General features: G+C 63.5%; 4 protein-coding genes across 4 annotated transcripts; 2 read left to right on the top strand and 2 right to left on the bottom strand.

Annotated features, from left to right (window-relative positions):
* The first annotated feature begins 4,128 nt into the window (after positions 1–4,128).
* METTL27 (methyltransferase like 27) lies at positions 4,129–7,059 on the top strand. Its single transcript, XM_027704993.1, has 5 exons — positions 4,129–4,282; positions 4,361–4,489; positions 4,563–4,698; positions 4,904–4,996; positions 5,667–7,059. Exons 1-5 carry the CDS (start codon positions 4,175–4,177, stop codon positions 5,903–5,905), a joined length of 705 nt encoding a protein of 234 aa, XP_027560794.1. The 5' UTR covers positions 4,129–4,174; the 3' UTR covers positions 5,906–7,059.
* Positions 7,060–7,653: 594 nt separating this feature from the next.
* On the bottom strand, positions 7,654–15,702 carry LOC113978215 (claudin-3-like). The gene is made up of 2 exons (XM_027704978.1): positions 15,364–15,702; positions 7,654–8,307 (listed from the first exon to the last, which is right to left on the bottom strand). Exon 2 carries the CDS (start codon positions 8,296–8,298, stop codon positions 7,654–7,656), a length of 645 nt encoding a protein of 214 aa, XP_027560779.1. The 5' UTR covers positions 8,299–8,307; positions 15,364–15,702.
* Positions 11,227–12,101, bottom strand: CLDN4 (claudin 4). The gene is given in 2 exon segments (XM_027704991.1): positions 11,227–11,329; positions 11,331–12,101. Coding segments are annotated over 2 exon segments (630 nt in total). The 5' UTR covers positions 11,891–12,101; the 3' UTR covers positions 11,227–11,259.
* Positions 15,703–18,252: 2,550 nt separating the features above from the next.
* Positions 18,253–19,742, top strand: LOC113978227 (claudin-3-like). Its single transcript, XM_027704992.1, is given in 2 exon segments — positions 18,253–19,607; positions 19,609–19,742. Coding segments are annotated over 2 exon segments (645 nt in total). The 5' UTR covers positions 18,253–19,082; the 3' UTR covers positions 19,729–19,742.
* The last annotated feature ends 6 nt before the right edge of the window (positions 19,743–19,748 follow it).

Here is a 19,748-nt window from a genome sequence, read left to right on the forward strand (position 1 = left end):
TGCTGATTTATATCTCAGCCTCTCCTTCCTACCTGGTCCTGAGCCATGTGGGTGTTGGGGCCAGGGCAGATGGTTCAGTGACAGCAGCCCTGGGTGCCATCAATCACAGCAACGCTGGGATTTACAAACTGTGAAGTCAGGCAGGAGCCCAGTGATGGGGGGGGGGTGTCGTGGTGATGAGTGATGTGTGTTAGTGGGCAAAATCCACCAGCCCCTGGACACCAGGGGGCTGGGCTTTAGGGAAGAACTGGACAGTTCAAGGGCTGACAGGCTCTGGACACATTTGGATGCTGGGAAAGGAAAATGCTCCGTCCTCTGAGGGTGTGAGTGTGGGGCCATCCCAACCCACGGCAGCGCTGGGGTGTGAAACCCCACCAGCCGTCCTGGTCCTGCTGTCTGTCACCTCCTCAGCCATGGAAAGATCACAGAATCATTAAGGCTGGAAAAGCCCTCTGAGATCATCAAGTCCAACCGTTCCCCCAGCACTGCCAAGGCCACCACTAACCCACGTCCCCAAGTGCCACATCCACACAGCTGTTAAATCCCCCCAGGGATGGGGACTCCACCACTGCCCTGGGCAGCTGTGCCAGGGCCTGACCACCCTTTCAGTGAAGAAATTTCTCCTAATACCCAACCTAAACCTCCCCTCTGCCTCTGCCTGCCATGGGGGCTCCCCACATCCCACCAGGCTGGTACCCCACAGAATCTGTGGGGCGGGGTGGTGCTCCTGTCTGGGAGAAGAGAAGAGAAGAGAGAAGAAACAGAGAAGAGGCACCTGGGAGGGCTGGAAAAGTACACACTGAAGGGATCTGATTGCTCCATAAGCTCAGGGGATGGGTGTGGGTGCCAAGGCAAGGGAGTAACAGGACCCAGGCTGGGGTGCCTGTGGTTCTGTGAGGTCTCAGCCATAAGGAATTGCTCAGACCAGGAGCTGGACATGTTCAGGGATGCTCAGTGCAGCCTCCAGTCTGCATCCCACCCCTCACCCCACAGCACAGCCACTGTGGCTGCTGATGGTCCATGACACAGGGGTTTGGGTGTGATGGACATCATTCCAAACCCCCTGGATGTGTCAGGGTGCCCACAAAAGCACAAACCTTGGGCACTTGTGTCCCTCTGTGCTCTTGCTGGGAACCAACTAACAGTCACTAATTGATGCTACTGGACTCATCCACAGCTCTGTGGGTAATTCTGAGGCACCCAAGGTCATGGGACCCCTCATCCCATCACTCCACTCTGATGAAGAGGCTTAGGAACATCCCAACAGCTTTTGTTGGTACTGGAGGACAGCGTTAGTCCCACCCCAAAGGCCAAAGATGTGCCAGGGATGCCTTGCAAAGGCCCTGGGGCATGCAAGCCCACCTGCCTGGTGAACTGCTGCCACTACACACTTCACCCAGGGGTCCAGGACTGACTTGGAGGGGGGACCTGCAGGTCAGGTGACATTGCCCACACTGGCCTGGCCCTGCAGAGGACCCAAACCCAGCTCAGATCTGGACTTTCCCATCACCCGTCCCAGCTAAGCAGCCGGTTTGAGGGCAAGGGATCCACCTAAGCTGCCCTTCCACCCCTGCAGCAGCTCCTTGGTGAGGGAGGGCAGGCGAGGTCACACCAGAGATCTGTGGGCTCGGGGTGCTCAGCCCCCGCCTCAGGCTCCCTGCTGAGGGGTGATGGGGACACTCCAGCAGAGCAGCTGGACTGAGCTGCAGGGTCCCAGCAGGACAGGGGGATGCACCTCACCAGGCACAGCCAGACTCCTGTCCCCAGGCAGGGGACAAGGACAGCGCCCCACGGACCTGCACCATGGGAGCAGGACATACGTGCCCCAGGGGGAGCCCTCCAGCAGCAGGCCACGTGTCAGGACAAAGTCCAGCCTCACGCCAGCCCTGGGAACGCTCCAACCTGCCACAACCTGCTGCCATCTCTGTCCCCCACCATCCTCAGGGGACAGCCCAGTGTTGGCACCAGGTCCGGTCCAGACCCCGGCTGGCCGGTGCTGGGTCCAAGCTGGGCCCAGGCCAGCCCAGAGCCGCGGTGATGAAGCTGTTTGCACAGCTGTGAGCTCTGACAGAGCCAGCCAGCCCCGGGAAGGAGGTGTTTGGAAAAGCGTCGGCTGATCCGGGGCTGGATCCGGGCGGGTCAAGGCTCAGGGAAAGCACGACCCACCTGGGGCATCACAGCCGGGGGCAGGGGGATGCTGGCAGTGCCCCCTCCCCCTGGTTTGTAAATGGGTGGTGAAAACCATGATGGGAGTGTGGAAGCCGTTTTTAGAGGCCCGGGGGCCACCGCCATGCCGGGGGGGCAAGTGGGAGGGGCAGGATTGGACCCACGCCGGTGGGTGCAGGGGGGACAAAATGCCTGTAGGGTAGCATTTTGCGGTGGCAAGAGCTGTCACAGGGCTGCAGCCCCCCACGCGGGGCCCATCCTGGAGCCACCCGTGTGTCCTCGGTGTGGGTGGGATAATCCCTCCTTTCGCGGCTCCGACCCCTCGCCGCCCCCAGCCCCACACGTCTCTGTGTCACCCCCCCAGGAGCGCTCCGAGGGTGTCCCCGGGGGTGACAGCGGAGCCCGGCGGGCGCGGGGTCCGTCCCGCGGGTGGAGGGCTCCCTCTCGAGGGCCCCGGGCAGCACTGCCCGGCCCGGGGGTTAACCTGAGCTGAGCCCACGCGGGGCCGCGGGCAGGGCCCCACGGGGACCTGGAGGGCAGGGGAGAGGGGGACACGGGGACCACGGAGGAGCCGCAGCGAGGAGGGGATGCGGCCACCAGCGCGGCCTCGGGGCTCCATCAGGGCACTGCAATTTCTTCCAGTCATTAATTAGCGGCTGGATCCGTCCCCTTCACCGCTGGAAACGGCCCGAGGCGATGGGGCACAGCTGTGGCTTGTCTCACATGCCACGTCCTCGCTACGACACCAAAGGTTGGTTTAGCAGAGGACGAGTCGCTCCCAGCGCGGCGGAGACTGCCCGGTGACCTCCCATGGGGCACTTCCAAGAGATAACGAGCGTCTCGGTGCATTACAAGTTCTGGGCACCTGGACCAGGCATTCCAGAGAGGGATGATGTGGAGGAGACACCCTACCCACCTCCCCGTGCATCGTGTTGGCTCTCAGGGCTGCTTCTTGTCCTGAGCAAAACCCAAACTTCATGTAGAAAATACACTCAGGACTCATCAGTTTGGAAGGGACCCAATAAGGATCAAGTCCACCTCCTGCTCCCCGCCGGAGCCAAGATGCTCCTCCTCCTCCTTCCCGGCCCCGAGGGTCCACGGTCCTGTTCTCTGTCCCCAAGGGGCAGCACAGAATGACCCCCAGCCCGTGGGGAAGGACCTGCCCCGGTGGTGGGTGTGCCCTCCGCGGGGTCCGGGAGAGCCGCTCAGCGCTGGGATGTCCCTGTCACAGGCGGTGGGACAGGAGGGGTCGGTGGCCGGTGTCCCCACTCGTTGGGTGACATGTCGGAGCGCAGGAAGAAGACGCGGGTGCAGGGACGGAGGTGACAGCGCGGCATCGAGGCCCTGCGGGGCTGGGACAGGGGGCCGGGAGGGAGGTGACCTGTCCGGTGGACTGTCCCCTTACCGTGGACGCCAGTGACAGGGTGGGGACTGACCCCTACACGGGACAGAGCAGCAGAGACAGGGGACACTGCAGTGGTGGCCCTGGGGCTCCTGGTGCCACCCCCTGTGGGCATGTGGTGTCACGCCCCCCAGGGCATTTTGTGTCACCGTCCCTGGGTACTTGGTCACTTGCCAGGTCACTTGGTGTCACCATCCCAGGACACTTGGTCACTTCCGAGGTGCTGGGGCCGTGTCCTGAGCTGGGTCACTGAGCCAAAGGGGAGCGGGGGTCGTGCCCCCAGTACGGGGGGCGTGTCCCCAGTACGGGGGGCGTGTCCCCCGTGCGGGGGGCGTGTCCCGGTGCGGGGGGCGTGTCCCAGTGCCAGGGGCGTGTCCCGATTTCGGGGGTCGTGTCCCCGGTGCCGGGATCGTGTCCCGGTGCGGGAGGCGTGTCCTGGTCACGAGGGGTGTCCCCGGTTTCGGGGGTCGTGTCCCCAGTGTCGGGGGCGTGTCCCGATGTTGGGGGGCGTGTCCTGGTCACGAGGGGCGTCCCCGGTGCCGGGGGCGTGTCCCCGGTGGCGGGTCCGAGGGTCGCGGCGGTTCCCGGTGTCCCCGGTGCCCCGGGATGGTGCTGCCGTCGGGGGTGCGGGAGCGGGTGGCGGCGGTTCACGGGGGCTCGGCGCTGCCCGAGCGGCTCCGGCTGTACGACGGCTGGGCCACCGACTACGACCAGGTACCCGGGACAGCGGGGACAGCGGGGCACCGGAGGAGGTGGCTGGGGCTGTCCGCGCTCACCGCCGTGTCCCCGCAGGATGTGGCGACCCTGGAGTACCGCGCACCGCATCTCGCCGCCGCCTCGCTCGCCTTCGCCTTCCCCGCTGCCCCCGCCGGGGCGCGGCTGCTCGACGTGGCCTGTGGCACCGGGCTCGTGGCGCGGGAGGTACCGGGGGGAACGGGGTGGGATGGGATGGGATGGAATTGGGATGAGGGATAACGCCCGTCTGCCCCCGCAGCTCCACCGCCGCGGGTTCCGCTGCCTGCACGGCGTGGACGGCAGCGCGGGGATGCTGGAGCGGGCGCGGAGCACCGGGCTCTACCAGGAGCTGCGGCAGTGTGTCCTGGGCCAGGAGCCGCTGCCCGGGCCCGCAGGTAACGGGGCGGCACCGGGCGGGGGGAGACCCGGGAGGACTCCTCGGTGATGTCCCTCGTGTCTCTGCCCGCAGATAGCGGGGTGTCACTGGGTGGAGGGAGCCCTGGGAGACCCCCGGTGACACCCTGTCCGCAGGTAACGGGCCGGCACTGGGCTGGGGGAGCCCCGAGAGGACCCCTCGATGACACCCCCGTGTCCCCGCAGAGCAGTACGATGCCGTGACGGTGGTGGGGGCTCTGGGCGAGGGGCAGGTGCCGACCACGGTGCTGCCGGAGCTGCTGCGTGTCACCAAGCCGGGTAAGGGGGGTCTCGGTGTCCCCTCCCCGGCGGGACCGCGGTGGTGGGATGGGGACACGGAGCCCCGGTGGATGTGGATCTCCGTCTGGGCGCTGGTCCCGTGTCACAGATGGGGTGTGGCTTTGTCCCTGGGGCCAGGGATGGTGATGGCCCGGGGTCCCTGACTCTGCTCGCTGGCAGGTCCGGGCGATGGGACGAGGCAGGAGGTGGCGGTGGCACTGCTGGTGCGTGACAGCCTGTGCTCAGGCGTGACGTCCTGCCCGCCCCGTGCCCACTGCCTTCCTGACCTTCCCGTGTTCTGCCCGCTGTCCTGCCCATCCCCTGCCCACTGCCATCCTGCCCTGCCCATGCCCTGTCTGTGCCCTGCCCGTGCCCTGCCCATCCCCTGCCTACTGTCCTGCCTGTCCCTTGCCCATCCCCTGCCCACTGGACAGTATATCCCTTGCCCACTGCCCTCCTGCCCTGCCCATTCCCTGCCCAGTGCCCTGCCCGTCCCCTGCCCTGCCTGTCCCCTGCCCTGCCTGTCCCCTGCCCTCTGTCCTGCCTGTCCCCTGCCCACTGATTCCTGGCAGGCTCTCACTGCCTCCCCTTGCCCCCCACCCTTTCCGAGGGGCTGCCACCCCCAGGGAGGGACACCCAGTGTCAGTGTCACCCGTACCCTGTCCCACAGGAGGCTTCCTGTGCCTGACGACGAGGAGCAACCCCTCGAACCTGCGGTACAAGCGGGAGCTGGAGGCAGAGCTGGGGAAGCTGGAGCGCTGTGGAGCTTGGCAGAAGCTGCTGGCCCAGGAGGTGGAGCACTGGGAGAGGGCCACCTCGGAGGAGGAGAGCACCCGGGGCACCGGCTACATCTCTGGAGTGGTCTACCTCTACCAGAAATGCCCTGTGCCCCGCCTCGAGGAGGACTGAGCTGGCACAGCTCTGGAGAGGGATAAGCACTTGGCCCCCTGTATAAAACTCATCCCAGTGACCCCCTCCCTGGAGTAGGGCAGCTGCTGGGGGGGGACAACATTTTGGGCGTGTCCCCATTCCCTTCCCTATGTCCTTCTCCCGAGGTCTGGGCCTCAGCATGGGGAGGCTCTTCTGGTCTCACCAGGGTCTCCCGGGCACCACCATTAGCTCTGACATTCAAGTATTGTCCCCAACACCTCAACCCTCACCATGACATTTTGCAGACCCACATGGCTGTTCAGAGCCATCTCCTGTCCAGGATGTCTTCTCACTGTGCCCACTTTGGTGCTCATGGTCAAAATCTGGATCCTTCTTCATCTTCCACTCCCACCCCCCTGGGCTTTACCTGGGAAGTGCTGGAGGTGCGTCCCCATCACTGTGTCCTGCAGCCTCCCATCCTCATCCTCCCCAGGGGTTAACCCAGTGCACACTGAGGTGCAGGAGACCTCCACATCCAGAGCAGGAGCAGCAGTGCCAAGGTGACACCCAGCTGGAAAGGCTTCCAAGCACCACATCCACCTTTCATCCCACAGCAGCTGCTGAAATCTCTCATTTTCCCAGAGCTTTGTAGTTAATGGTCTGTGTGGGAAATGAGTTTGGAAGGAACTTGGGGAGCTGGTGGCTGCTCCCCACCCAGGAGTCACCCAGCACTGCCTGCCCAGCCTGTTCCCCCAGCCCCTTGCTGTGCTACCTACACAATTCCTTCTCCACTGATCCCTTGGGAAGTTCTTTACCCAAATCTCTTGCTGGAATATTTGAGGGTTTTTTCCCTTTTCTCCTCCCCCAGACCTGTTCCTGCTCATCCTGTTCCCATGGTCCTTGGGAACAGGTTACTTCTTTCCCCTTGGGAGTGTTTCCCAGGTGGGAGGCAGTGGCTGTGTCTGTCCCTGTCCCCCACTCAGAGTATCCTATATCTCCAACACTCACCCTCCCCGTGACTCCTGCCATCCTTCCACATTGTCCCCCCAGGTCTTGGGGTCCCTGTGCCCATCATGGGTAGCTGCCCTACCACCCTCTCCCCCCGTTTGTCCCCAGCACTGTCCCCTGGGCAGTTGGGGGTCGTGGCTGTCCCCAGCCCTGCACTTGGCTGTTCAATAAATCCCCGTCTCCGCTGTCTGCCTGCTGTGTGTTGTTCCTGGAGCAATGGGGCTGTGGACCCTCTGGGGTGGGTGGCCAGGAGGCTGGGAGTGGGGATTGGGCCTTTCTCTGGAGGCTCAGAGGACCTGGTGTCCCCCCTTGTGCCCCTCTTAGCTCTCAGCATCCTCTCCCTGCCTCAGTTTCCCTGCTGAGGGATACCCCAGGAGCACCCTGGCTGGCTCCTGCTGCTTCCCCATGAGGACATGGGGACATGCCAGGCACTGAGGCAGCAGCCTTGACCTGGCATCAGGCTGGCAGGGCACAGCACCCCCAGGATATATCACCCTCCTCCCCACACCGCGCCGTTCAGAATGAGCCCAGGCAGCCTCGGTGGCACCAGGTTATTTATAGTCCCTGCTCTGGGGAAGGGCACATGTTGGAGGATCATGCTGGGGTGCAGCCAGCATGGGAATGGGGATGGGGATAGGGATAGGGATGGAGATGGGGATGGGACAGGGATGGGGATGGAGATGGGACAGGGATGGGGATGGGGTGGGGATGGGGTGGCACAGGGAGGCAGGGCAGGGACAGTGGTGCTCTCTCTTGGTCTGGCACCTGGGCACAAGGGCTCACACGTAGTCCTTCATGGGGTAGCCTGTTGAATCGCAGGTTTTCACCCCTCTGTAATTCTTGGCGTAGGAATCCTGCGGGTATTGGGTTCCCAAGCGGGACAGGGCAATCCCACCGGCGAGCAAGAGGGCAGTGGCGATGAAGCCGATGTAGATGGCAGCCCCCACCTCTCTACTGACGGCCTCGGGCCCCGTGGGGGTGTAGGAGTTGTTGACGATGTTGCTGGTAGTCCAGGAGACGGCGACGAGGAGCAGGACGGCGGAGGCGACGAACAAGGCTCCTGTCACGGAGATGTACGCGCCCTTGTTGCCGCCGCCGCCCATGCAGCTGGAGAAGGCTCCACGCGCGAGGGCGATGAGGATGCCGGCGAAGGTTGTGATGAGGGCGGCGACCACCAGGACACGGGCAACTTGCAGGTCGGGGGTGATCTCCAGCAGGGAGCTGTAGTACCTGCACTGAGACTGCGCTGTGCCGTCGTTGGCACAGGTCACCCACAGCCCATCCGAGTACGACTGGGACCCTATGGAGTTGGAGCCGAGGCAGTTTGTCACCCTCCACATGGGCAGGGCACAGGTGAGGATAGTGGCCACCCAGCCCACGACGGCTGTCACCAGCGCACTCGTCTGCCTCGACATTGTTTCCATGGTCAGTACCTGCGGGGACAGGGCACAGCTGTCATGGACACGGCCCCAAGCCAGGGGGTTGCTGGAGAGCACGGGCTTCATCTGCTGTGTCCTGCTCCCCATCGGGGTGGGAACAGCTGCAGGACAGTGTGGGCACCCAAGGGATATGGGGACATGAGTGACATGGGGCAGTGCTGAAGATCAACATAGGGACACAAGCGACATGGGGACATGTGTGGCACGGGACTGCTGCAGGACAGCATTGGGACACGAGTGACATGGATACAAGAGTGACATGGAGCACTACTGCAGGACAACATGGGGACATGGAGACATGAGTGACATGCAGCATTGCTGCAGGACAGCATGGGGCACACAGGTGCCACTGAGGACCCAGGCCCTGAGCAGGCCGATGTGCAGGGGCCCTTGTGTGTCACACTGTCCCCTGCAATGTCCCCTGACAGAGCACAGGGCAGCCTCTGTCATCACCCCTTCTTGGTGCATGGCAAGTGTCAGGGAGGAGACGGCTTTTGGGAAGCAGGATGGGGGGCTCACAGTGCCCTGCCATGCTCCAGAGTGCAGATCCCCCACCCCACACTCACCCCATGTCCTGCTGTGGCAGCAACCCCCCAGTGCCCGCCCCATGCCCTGCTCCACCGCTGGTGCTTCAGCCTCTTTGGCCATGAGCATTGCGCTGGGGGGCATGGGAAGGGCAGGCAGACCCCCCTCCCCGCAGCACTGGCTGCTCCTGGATGGAGTGCAGGTTGCTGCAGTGCCCTTTGGACCGGGGATTTCCTCTCTGGAGTGCTGGGAATGGGTCAGAGCTCAGCTCTGCTCCAATCCCAGCTCTGGAGGGCAGCTCTTTCAGTGATATCGGCTCTTGGCCCCGGGAGCAGCCCCGACAGGGCAAACCCTGGCGAGGGGCTACAGGGTCACCACAGACATCACCCCTGGCAGAGGAGTGGCTGTTATAGGCACACACCAGACACACAAACAGCTCCGCCATAGTCACACGTGGCTGCCATGGCCCTGGCTCAGCCCAAACCAGCTCAGCCCGGCACGGAGCAGAGTTCACCCCCGGGTGCCTGTGCCCGGCAGCCGGGACTGGCTGAGTTTTTATGGCCCCGAGCTCAGCGGGGTATCGGTTGTGCCCGGCACACCCTGCGGCACTTGCCGGAGGTTTCACCATCATTTCTCCTACCCCAGTTTCGATTTCTCCAGCCTCTCCTTTCCCGTTGTGTTCCCATTCCTTCCCCGGCACCTTTCATCCCTCGGTGGCCTGATGGACACCCAGCACTGGGACCTTGGGCCATGAAAGACCCTTTGGGCCAAAAACAATGATGGGGGCCATCCCAGGCACCCTTTCCCAGCCAGCAGGACCTGGGCCACAAGAGACACCCAAAACAAGGTGCATGACCACCCACACAGGGATGAGCAGTGGGCCCCCAGGAAAAAGCGGTGCCCCCACGGATACTGAGGGACAGCAGGGATGTTTGCCAGAGCATCACACTCACAGTTCCACCTGGCCACTGCCACCACAGGGCCACAGCAATATTTTCCACCATTCCCAGTGAAGGGATGGGAGAGCTGGGAGTCCTCAAGCCCCCAGACCCAGATGAGACACCCAGCGCCAGGCAGCCAGAGTCAGCTCTCGTCCCCCACACCGCCGAGGCGGGAGGAAAGGATGTTCCCAAGCGCACGGAGCACTGGCAGTGCTGGAAGCGAGATAGGCAAAGCACCCTGCGCTGCCCACGCCGGCCCCGGGGTGCTCCCAGCCGCGGTTGTGGGGTGGCCCCGGGGCCAGCGTGCCCCGACTCGCCCTCGCCGGCGCCCGCCGCCTTCCTCCTGCTCGGGTGGGAAGGTCACACAGGCGTGGGACAGCCCTGGCGCCACCAAGGCACTGTGCCATGGAGACACCCGCTGTCACCCCCGGGGTGGCCCGGGGAGGGAGAGGCGGGGAATGCCAGGGTTGGAACAGGGTGGGCGGGGGTCGCAGGAAGCTCCGGAGAGAAGATTTGGGGGATCTCAAAAGAATGGGGATCCGCGGCACAGGAGCACCGGGCTGTCCCGCTAGCCGGTGTTGGAGAGGGTAAAGAACAAGAGGCACAGCGGGGTCTGAGCAGCTGCCGTTTAATGCGGGAAGGATGGATGCGGGGCCGGACGGCAGCACAGCGAGGGGGACCGAGAGCCACCCTCTCCCGCCCCCGGGCACCCCGCTCGGGGGATGTCGAGCGGGGCGATGGATGGGGTCGGGTCCGAGAGGCGCCCCCCTCCATGCGGGTGCACGGCCCCGCTCGGCTCCCGCCTCCCCGACCGGTTCTCCCAGCCCGGCTGCTGCCTTCCCACTCCCAGGATAATGATGCCCCCGCCCTGGGGAGCTGCCGCGAGAAATCACACTCTGTACGGCCACTCCGAGCCCCGAAAGTAGGTCATAGTCAAAATTTAGGGTACAGGCAGGTGAAAGCCCCTGATAACCCTCGACACCCTGCCAGGGTCCGCAGAGCCACCACGTCCCCATGACCACGTGGGACAAGTTCGCTGTCCCCACCAGCACCGACACCGTCACCCAGCCCGAGGGACTGACAATCCCAGGGAGCTTCACCCGGTGAGAGCCCCGTGCCACCCGAGGGACGGGCTCTGGGAACTCTGTCACCACATGGCACACCCCGATACCGAGAGCCAGGAGATGCTCGAGGGGGGGATCGGGTGCCGTCTCAGAGAAGATGCCTCCGCTGGATGCTCCGGGAGGGGGGGAACAGGACCCCCGCCGCGGGCAGCCAGGACAGGATCTCCTTGTTCCCTGTCTCAACCGAGATTAAAGAACCGGCTCCAATCCAGGCAGAACAAAGGCAGCTCTGTCTGCCCTCCCTCGCACTGCCCCGGCGCCCGGCCAGCCCCAGCCCGGCCGGGGGGGCGGGTCGAGGGTCCGGGAGGTCCCAGCTCCCTGCGGTGGCCGGGGGGTCCAGGCGGGAGCGGCGGCTCCTACACGTAGTTGCTGGCTGGCAGCGAACGGGCGGCCGTGAACTTGGCAGAGTAGGGCTTCTCCCCCCGGGGGGGGGCAGGTGCAGCACAGGATCCCCCCCCCCAGCAGCAGCAGAGCAGAGGCGGCCCAGCCAATGTAGAGGGACGAGCCCAGGTCCCGCTTCTGGGAGTCGGCGACCAGCGGGTTGTAGAAGTCCTGGACGATGCTGTTGGCTGACCAAGAGATGGGGACGAGGACGAGGACGCCGGCCACGATGAAGATGATGCCTGAGAGAATCATGACCCTGGCTTTGGCGGTGTCGTCCTCCACGCAGTTGGTGCACTTGCCGCCGGCAACGGCAAGCAGGGTGCCCAGGATGGCCAGGACGATGGCCACCACCACCATGGCACGGGCGGCTTGCAGGTCCTGGGGCAGGCCCAGCAGCGAGTCGTAGACCTTGCACTGCATCTGCCCCGTGCTCTGCACCACGCAGCTCATCCACAGCCCTTCCCAGATGATCTGGGCCACCACGATGTTGTTCCCCACGAAGGCCGTCTCCCGCCACATGGGCAGCGCGCAGCAGAGGATGGAGGCCAACCAGCCGATGACGGAGAGGGCGATGCCCAGCACCTGCATGCCCATGGAGGCCATGGCTTGCTCCCGGCACCCCTGCCCGCCTCCCGCCGTGCAGTGCCGGCTCCCGGGACCATGGCAGGCATTATATGCCTTTGCCGAGGGAGGAGCGCCGCCACAGCCGCCGTCCTGCCGCCGGCACCGGACGGAGGGGTAAAACCAGTTTCCCGGGATTCCTCCTCTTGTATTTCTCCCTCCAGCGCTGACACTTAATATCCCGGTTGCTCCCACGGAGGAGGACGCAGGGGACCGGGATCAGGCCACCCAGGTGCAGGAGTGCGTCCCACTGCTGTCTGTGGGTAGGCAGTGCCAAGGGCAGCGCTGGGGCTCAGCCTGGGATGCTGAAGGGGAAGAGCCGGTGTCCAGGCACCGGGATGTCTCTGCCATCACTGCCAGTACCTTCTGTTCCATCACCTGGATGGGTTCCTCCATGTTTTCGTGCCTCAGTTTGCCCCCAGCTCATGGTCACTGCTCCAGCAGCAGCCCAGTCTGTGGCCCCCCACGGCCCCGTGCCGGGAGAGCAGCACACCGTCCCCCCCGCTGCCGGGCTCCATGCCCAGCAGGACACAAGCGGCTCTTGTTTGCTCCTTGGCATCCATACCAGCACTTCCCAGCCCTCCATCAGGCCTCGGGCAGGAGGTGTCACCGCCCAGACCCACAAACCGGTTGGAGCAGCTGTTGGTTCCCCAAGGAGGAGAGACGGCACTGCCCGGGGCAAAATGGGGGGCAGACCCCAAACCCACCTCACCTTGTGCTTCACCACCAGCCAGTGTTCACAGGGCTGCCCTCAGCCCCAGGTCTGCCCTCAGCCCCAGGTCTGCCCGTGTCCTGCTGCCTGCTTGGCAGATTGGGGCTTGGTGGCTTGGGGCTGTGGGAGGCAGAGGTGGCCTCAAGGTGTCCCAGTGCCATACACACTGATCCCGATGCCAACACCAATGCCAAAACCAATGCCAACACCAATGCCAATACTGATGCTGATGCTTTGGGCACTGCCTGACCTCTCCTCTTTTTTAATCCATGACTCCCACACATGTCCCCTCCCTACTCCCTCTGGAAGCCCCTCCAGCACCTGCACAGGTGCTCAACAGACGGCAAGCAAGGACAGACAGACGGACATTGCACTGTTTCATCACCCCAGCTTAATCCTGGGCCCCTAGGAAAGATAAGAGGCACTGAGATAATCTTAGTTTTCCTGAGCACCGGGGTTACTGAGATGATCCAATCCCTTGTGCTAATTGCTCGGTGTGATGGGTTCTAGAGCTGCACGGGATGTCCCCGGGCATCGTGTCCCAGTGTGGTGGGAAAAGCCAGGTGGTCCATGCACTGCAGTGCCAGGAGGATGTCTGGGGACATCCAGGTCTTGCTGCAGACTCCAACCTGTGGGGACGAGTCAGGGTCCTGCCTGACCTGTGCCAGAGGAGCCGCCCAGCCTCCATCCATCCCTCTGTCCTGCTGGAGTGCCCACATTACTCACATACCAGTGTGGCCACCCCCGGGCCAGAGCCTTGTGGTCAAGGGCTCCCTTTAATTTACGAGGTTCCAGAGCATCCCCGCCGGGGCCAGACTCTGCCTGAGGCTTTCACCTCCCAGCCGGGTGCTGTAACCACCACGTAATTTGGGGCTGGAGAGAGGGACACGCCCACGTGTGTGTGTGTGCCTGGCATGGGCCGTGTCCCCGCAGGCACGTGGGGATGTGTCTGTGGGCTGGGGACAAATGACAAAGTGAGGACAAGGACTCCTCCACGCGCAGAACATCAAACACCTGAGCTGCTCACATTCCCCCTCGAGCCAGAGCCGGCGCCAGCACGGCCTCCCACAGCCAATTACTGTAATTAATGCCGGAACGTGACATAATTCCAGCTGGTGGATGCCATCCAGGGACAGCCCCTGTGTCCTTCCCCACATCTCCCAGTGACGTGCCTGCCCGCCCAGCAGCACCAGCCTTGTGTCCCCACCACTGGCAGCCAGCAGGACTCACGGACACTGGCTTGGCACAGAGTGGAGGAGCAAGAGCCACCCCCAGTGCCCACAGAGCCTGAGGATGGTGGTGCAGCACAGGTGGGACCACCGAGCGCCTCAGCATGTGCCATCCAGGACCACCACCCCATGGACAACAGCCCCACATGAGCACTGGCCCCATGGCTGTGTCTCCATGCCCACTCCCAAAGCATCTTGCAGAATCCCAGTCCCTGGCTTTGTCCCAGTGCCATGGCACAGGCATACATCCTGGTGGGACTACAGCCCACCTACCCAGCAGGGAGCTCCTCCACCCCAAAACAGGGTGTTCAACCCATCCTGAACTTTGGCCACCCAGCACCCACCCCAGCACCCAGCTAGGTGCGGATGCCCTGCCCCAAATCCAGCAGGATTTGCAGGATGGGGGAGCCTGAGCTCCTGTCCCTGCTCCACCACGCTAAAGGGGTCAATGAAGGCAGAGCTCCTGCCTGGGCATGTCCATCAGGAGACACCCTCCAATGCCTGCTCTGGCTTCACCAGCGTGGGGACACACTGCAGTGCCTTGAGGGCCCCCTGGGTAGTTAGGCCATCTCCAGGCAGGGAGGTGGCATTAAACCCAGTGTCACCACGATGCCAGGCACCACCGGGTGCACAGCAGAGGCTACACCACCCTGACCTTGCTCAGGGCAGAGGACACCCTGCAGGAAGAAGGCTCGGGGCACAAATCTCCTGCCAGAAAGGGCCACCAAGGACACAAGTGACAGTCCCACCTCACACACAGCTGGCACCAGCTCAGCCCTGCACTGAGCCAAGAGACCCTCATTCCCCAGCACATGGACCTCCCACCCCAGCTACTTTAAGGTCCCAAAAAGGCAGGTGACAGTTGCCAGCAAGAGACAATCCACCGGGATCTCTGGCTTCACATCTGCCGAGCGAGGTATGGCCACCAGCCCTCCCGCTCAGCCCACATGGAGCAGGCGGCCAGGGATTAGTTACCAGCAGCCCAGAGACTGAATGTTCCCTAAAAACATCCTTGCCCGACATAACCCACCCCCCTGACCAGCTCAAATGTGCACAGTCAGGTTGTTTCTCACTATGGGAAAGCAAAGCCTTATCGGCTCAGCGGGAGAAGAGCCGTGTGCCGGGACCTGCGGGGTCCCTGCGGGCAGAAACGGGACCTTCGCCCTGAAGTCACTCCAGAAGTCAAAGCTCTGTCCAATTTCTGAGCAACAAGTGGCTCCCGACACGTAAAACACCCCCAAGTGCTGCCGAGGTAGTTGGCGAAGGGATGGGGGAGATGATGACCACGGGTCAGGAAGGAGGATGCGGGCGGTGCAATGGGAGTCTCCTAGCAGGCGATGCTCGCAGGAAGGGGATGCTGTGGCAAAGCCGATCCCAGCACGGCCCAGCATCCCCCGGGCGAGCCCCCTGCCACATCCCGCTGGCCGGTGCCCCCCAGCCTCCCGTGTGCCGGCACCTCCCTCCCCGCCCCGCCGGCAGACAGAGCTGCCATTGATGCTCGGAGCCGCCTTTACCTGCTCGCCGCCGCGTCGGAGGGGTTCCAACAATGGGTTGCCTGTGTGCCCTGGTCAGCACCGAGCCAACAGCCCCGCGCCTGAAATATAAGCGGCCGAGGCAGCACTTACCGCCCCGGCCCCGCTCGCCCGGGGGGGGAACGCGCGGCACTCCCGACCGCAGCGGAGGGGAAACACCCCAAATCCTGCGCCGGCTGCCGCGCACGTGAGTGGGACGCGGCCCCGAGGCACCCGGGGCTGTTGCTGCCGTCACCTCTTGCTCACCCCTGCGATGATGGGTGCTGGGTGCATGGCAGGAAGGGGATGCTGCACTGGGTGACCCCCCGTCCCCCATCCTTCCCGCCCACCCAGGTGTCCTTCCCGCAGTGTGAGCCACTAATCTGGTGATGCTCCCATGATCTTTGGGGTCTGACCTTCGGGGTCTGACCTTCATTTGGCGTCAGCGGGCAAACCGTCACCGTTGTGTGACCACAAATGTAGCCACCCCGCTTTGTCCTCATCCCGGGGCACTTGGATACTCCCCATCCCTCCCCAGCTGCGGGGGACAGGGAGGGGGATGCAGCAAGAGGGATGGGTGTGCCCCACAAGCACACTGGCTCCGTTCAGCTCTTCGGTAAACACTATTGATCCAGTTTCCTCACCACAAGAATGTGTCCTGCCAGAGGTGGCCGGAACCCTGAAACCCCGGTGATTTTCCCCTTCCCCCACCCTGAGTCAGGTGTCAGTGGCTGCCCCAGGCAGACACAACACTGGACAGAGCCTGTACTTTGGCAATTTGGGATGACAAAGTGTGAAAACGCGGCGCGTGGGGCTGATTGCAGGGTCGGGGGCTGCGGTGCTTTGCTGCCTCATCCCACCCCACTCTGCCCCAGCAGCTCCTACCCCAGGGGTATCCGCACTGCCCCACATACCTGCCTGGAGTATCCACCTCTCCCCCTGCACCACAGCCTTACCTGGGATGACCCCATTGCCCCACACCCCTGTAGGAGGTACCTCCCCTGCCCCACATCCCTACACAGAGTATCCCCCCCACCCCACACCTCTACCTGGGGTATCCCCCTTGCCCCATGCCCTTGTATGGAGCATCCCCACTTCCCCACAGACCTGCCTGTGATAGAACCCTGCCCCTACTCCTGAGTCTCACAACCCTGCCTGTGATATAACCCTGCCCCAGAGCCCTGCCTGGGATAAAACCCTGCCCCAGAGCCCTGCCTGTGGTATAACCCTGTCCTAGAGCCCTGCCTGGGGTACATTTGCACCCCAGAACCCTGCCTGGGGTACCCCCGCCCCACAGCCCTGCCTGGGGCACCCTCACAGCCCTGCCTGGGGTACCCCCCCACCCCACAGCCCTGCCTGGGGTACCCCCTCACCCCACAGCCCTGCCTGGGGTACCCTCTGCCCCAGAGCCCTGCAGCCGTGTGTCTGTGTGGCTGTGGGTGCATGTGCTGGTGTGTCTGCAGCCGTGTGTGTGCTGGGAGGGTGTGAGCACCTGCACTGCCAGCGTGTGCCTGTTCACCTCTGTCACAGTGTCCCTGTGTTTGTGTGTCTGTGTGCGAGTTTGTCCACGTGTCTGTGAGTCTCTGTGTGAGTCTCTGTGTATGTGTGTGTCTGGGTGTGTCTGTGTGTGTGTGTCTGAGTTTGGCTGTGAGTCTGTGTGTTTGTGTGAGCCTGGCTGTGTGTTTGTGTGAGCCTGGCTGTGTGTCCATCTTCGTTGCAGCTGTGTGTGTGCCTGTGTGAGTCTCCCTGTGAGTCTGGCTGTGTGTCTGTGTGGCTGTGAGTCTGTGTGTCTGTCAGTCTCTGTGTCTGTGAGTCTGACTGTGAGTCTCTGTGAGTCTGTGTGTGTCTGTCTGTCCGTGAGTCTCTGTGTGTCTGTGAGTCTGTGTGTGGCTGCGTGTGGGGGTGTCTCTGCCGGCAGAGGGGGTGTGTGTGTCTGTGTCTGTGTGTCTGTGTGTGCCCCTGCGCACACCTGCACCCCGGGGCCGCTGCCACACCCCTGCCTGCACACCTGGGGGGCCCTCAAACAGCCCCGACCCCCTTTTTTGCCACTGGCACCCTCCTGTGCCCACCATCACCTGCCAGCAGCACTGGGTCATGGACTGGGTCCCCCAAGGACCAGGACCCCCAGCACCCCCAGCAATGAGGGCACAAAGCCCTGAGGTGCTGCTTGCATGGGCTCCCTCCCAGCAGCACATATGGGGTCACCCCTGGGTACCCCCCCAACTGTCTGTGGGGACTTGGGGTCCCCTTGGGGGGGTGATCAGGGTACAGTGGGGTGGCAGAAGCTCACCTAGCCAGATACTGGGGATTTTGGGGATGCCATGGTTTCCCAGAGGCTAATCTGGCTGGATATGGGGTATTGGGGTATCACGGGGTGGTCAAAGTCAGACACAGGGGGCTGCAAGGGGCTGGAGGCCAACCTGGATGGGTACAGGGTGCTTGGGTGACAGGGGCTGACAACAGCTGGCCCAGACAGATATGGGGTGTCAGGGTGCTGTGGGGTGGCCCCACTGGTTGTGGGGGTTCAGTGTGCTGCAGATCAACAGATGGTGACCCCCCAGATAGAGGGTATTGGGATGCTGTGGGACACCCAAATCTGGCCCCCCTGGCTGTGGGGGTGTCACGGTGCTGTGGGGATACAGCCAGGCAGTTACAGGGCTCCCACCCCCCTCCCAGGGCTCCCTCCACGGCGCCAGCTGCCAGCATCCCACCGCGCTCTTGAGTAGTTAATAAGTTGCAGAGGAGATTTTTGGAGCAGGCAGGGAACAGGTAGGAGCAAGTCCGTGTCCAGTAACCACATTCCTGGGCAGAGGGGGGGCTGGAAACACTGGCATTACCCCCAGCATGCAAAGATTGAGGGGGGACACAAGCACCCCACAGCCATGGGGCTGTGGCTGACACGTCTGAGGGGATTGCTCATGCCTTGGGATATTTTTTCTTTTGCCACTGCTAGCTCGGGTTGTCGGGGTGACGCTGCCGGGGTGGTTACGTGCATTATCTGCTTCCTTCAAGGCCACGAGACTTGTGCAGGATGAGTAAAGATCATTATCAGTCAGTCAGAGTATCCCTCAGAGTGCTCCCGGCCCTGCATGGTGGGAGCAGGAGGGGGCTGGGCAGGGGTAGAACCTGCTCCCACGGTTCCTGCCAGGCCAGGAGCACCCGTGGGTCCCCTGGAACGGGGACACAAACCTCACGGCACAGCCAAGGGGTTGCACTTTGCGCGGTGATGCACTTTGCACGGTGCTCACCGAACCCCAGTTAAACGTGAGCACTGATAACACGCTCCAGAAATCAGCCAAACCCTGACCCGCCAGTACCTCCAGGGAGGAAAGGTGAGCCCTTGGCATTTCCACGTCCCCAGAAAGGGGGTTGGAGAGTCAGAATGAGTCTGGTGGTTGTGTTTCCCGATACCTACCGCCCGAAACCAAGGGGATGGCCGTGGCAGGTGGCGTTTCTCCTCCTCCCGCCCTTCTCTGGTTACTCGTCGCCATCTCTGCAAACAAAGGGGAGGGTGTGGGACGCAGGTGACGGTGACGGAGGAGCGCAGAGGAGCGTCCAGCAGGCAGCACTGAAACCCCACCCCGGGCCGGCCGTATAAATGCCGCTGCGCACAGGTGAAAGCCGATCCCCACGGGCTGCGAGCGGCGGCGGGTGACGGCGACGGATTTGGTCCGTGGGTTCTTCTTTGCCATCGCTTGGAGCGTGACACTGAACCGTCCACCATGTCCATGGGGCTGGAGATCGGCGGCGTGGCCTTGTCGGTGCTGGGGTGGTTGTGCAGCATCATCTGTTGCGCGTTGCCCATGTGGAGGGTGTCGGCCTTCATCAACAGCAACATCGTGACGGCCCAGGTGTACTGGGAAGGGCTGTGGATGACCTGCGTGGTGCAGAGCACGGGGCAGATGCAGTGCAAGATCTACGACTCCATGCTGGCGCTGCAGCAGGACCTGCAGGCCGCCCGCGCCCTCCTGGTGGTGTCCATCGTCCTGGCTGTCATAGGCTTGATGGTGGCCATCGTGGGCGCCCAGTGCACCCGCTGCGTGGAGGATGAGAGCACCAAGGCCAAGATCACCATCGTCTCCGGCGTCATCTTCCTGCTCTCCGGCATCATGACCCTCATCCCCGTGTGCTGGTCGGCCAACACCATCATCCGGGATTTCTACAACCCGCTGGTGCCCGACGCGCAGAAGCGGGAGCTGGGCACCTCGCTCTACGTGGGCTGGGCGGCCTCCACGCTCCTGCTGCTGGGGGGGGGCCCTGCTCTGCTGCTCCTGCCCCCCCAAAGAGGACAGGTACCCCACGAGCAAGGTGGCCTACTCTGCCCCGCGCTCTGCCGTCACCAGCTACGACAAGAGGAACTATGTCTGAGCTCCCCTCCCCGGGATCCC

The sequence above is a fragment of the Neopelma chrysocephalum genome, unplaced genomic scaffold (assembly GCF_003984885.1).
Source record: "Neopelma chrysocephalum unplaced genomic scaffold, ASM398488v2 Primary Assembly neopelma1_299, whole genome shotgun sequence".
NCBI lineage: Eukaryota > Metazoa > Chordata > Aves > Passeriformes > Pipridae > Neopelma > Neopelma chrysocephalum.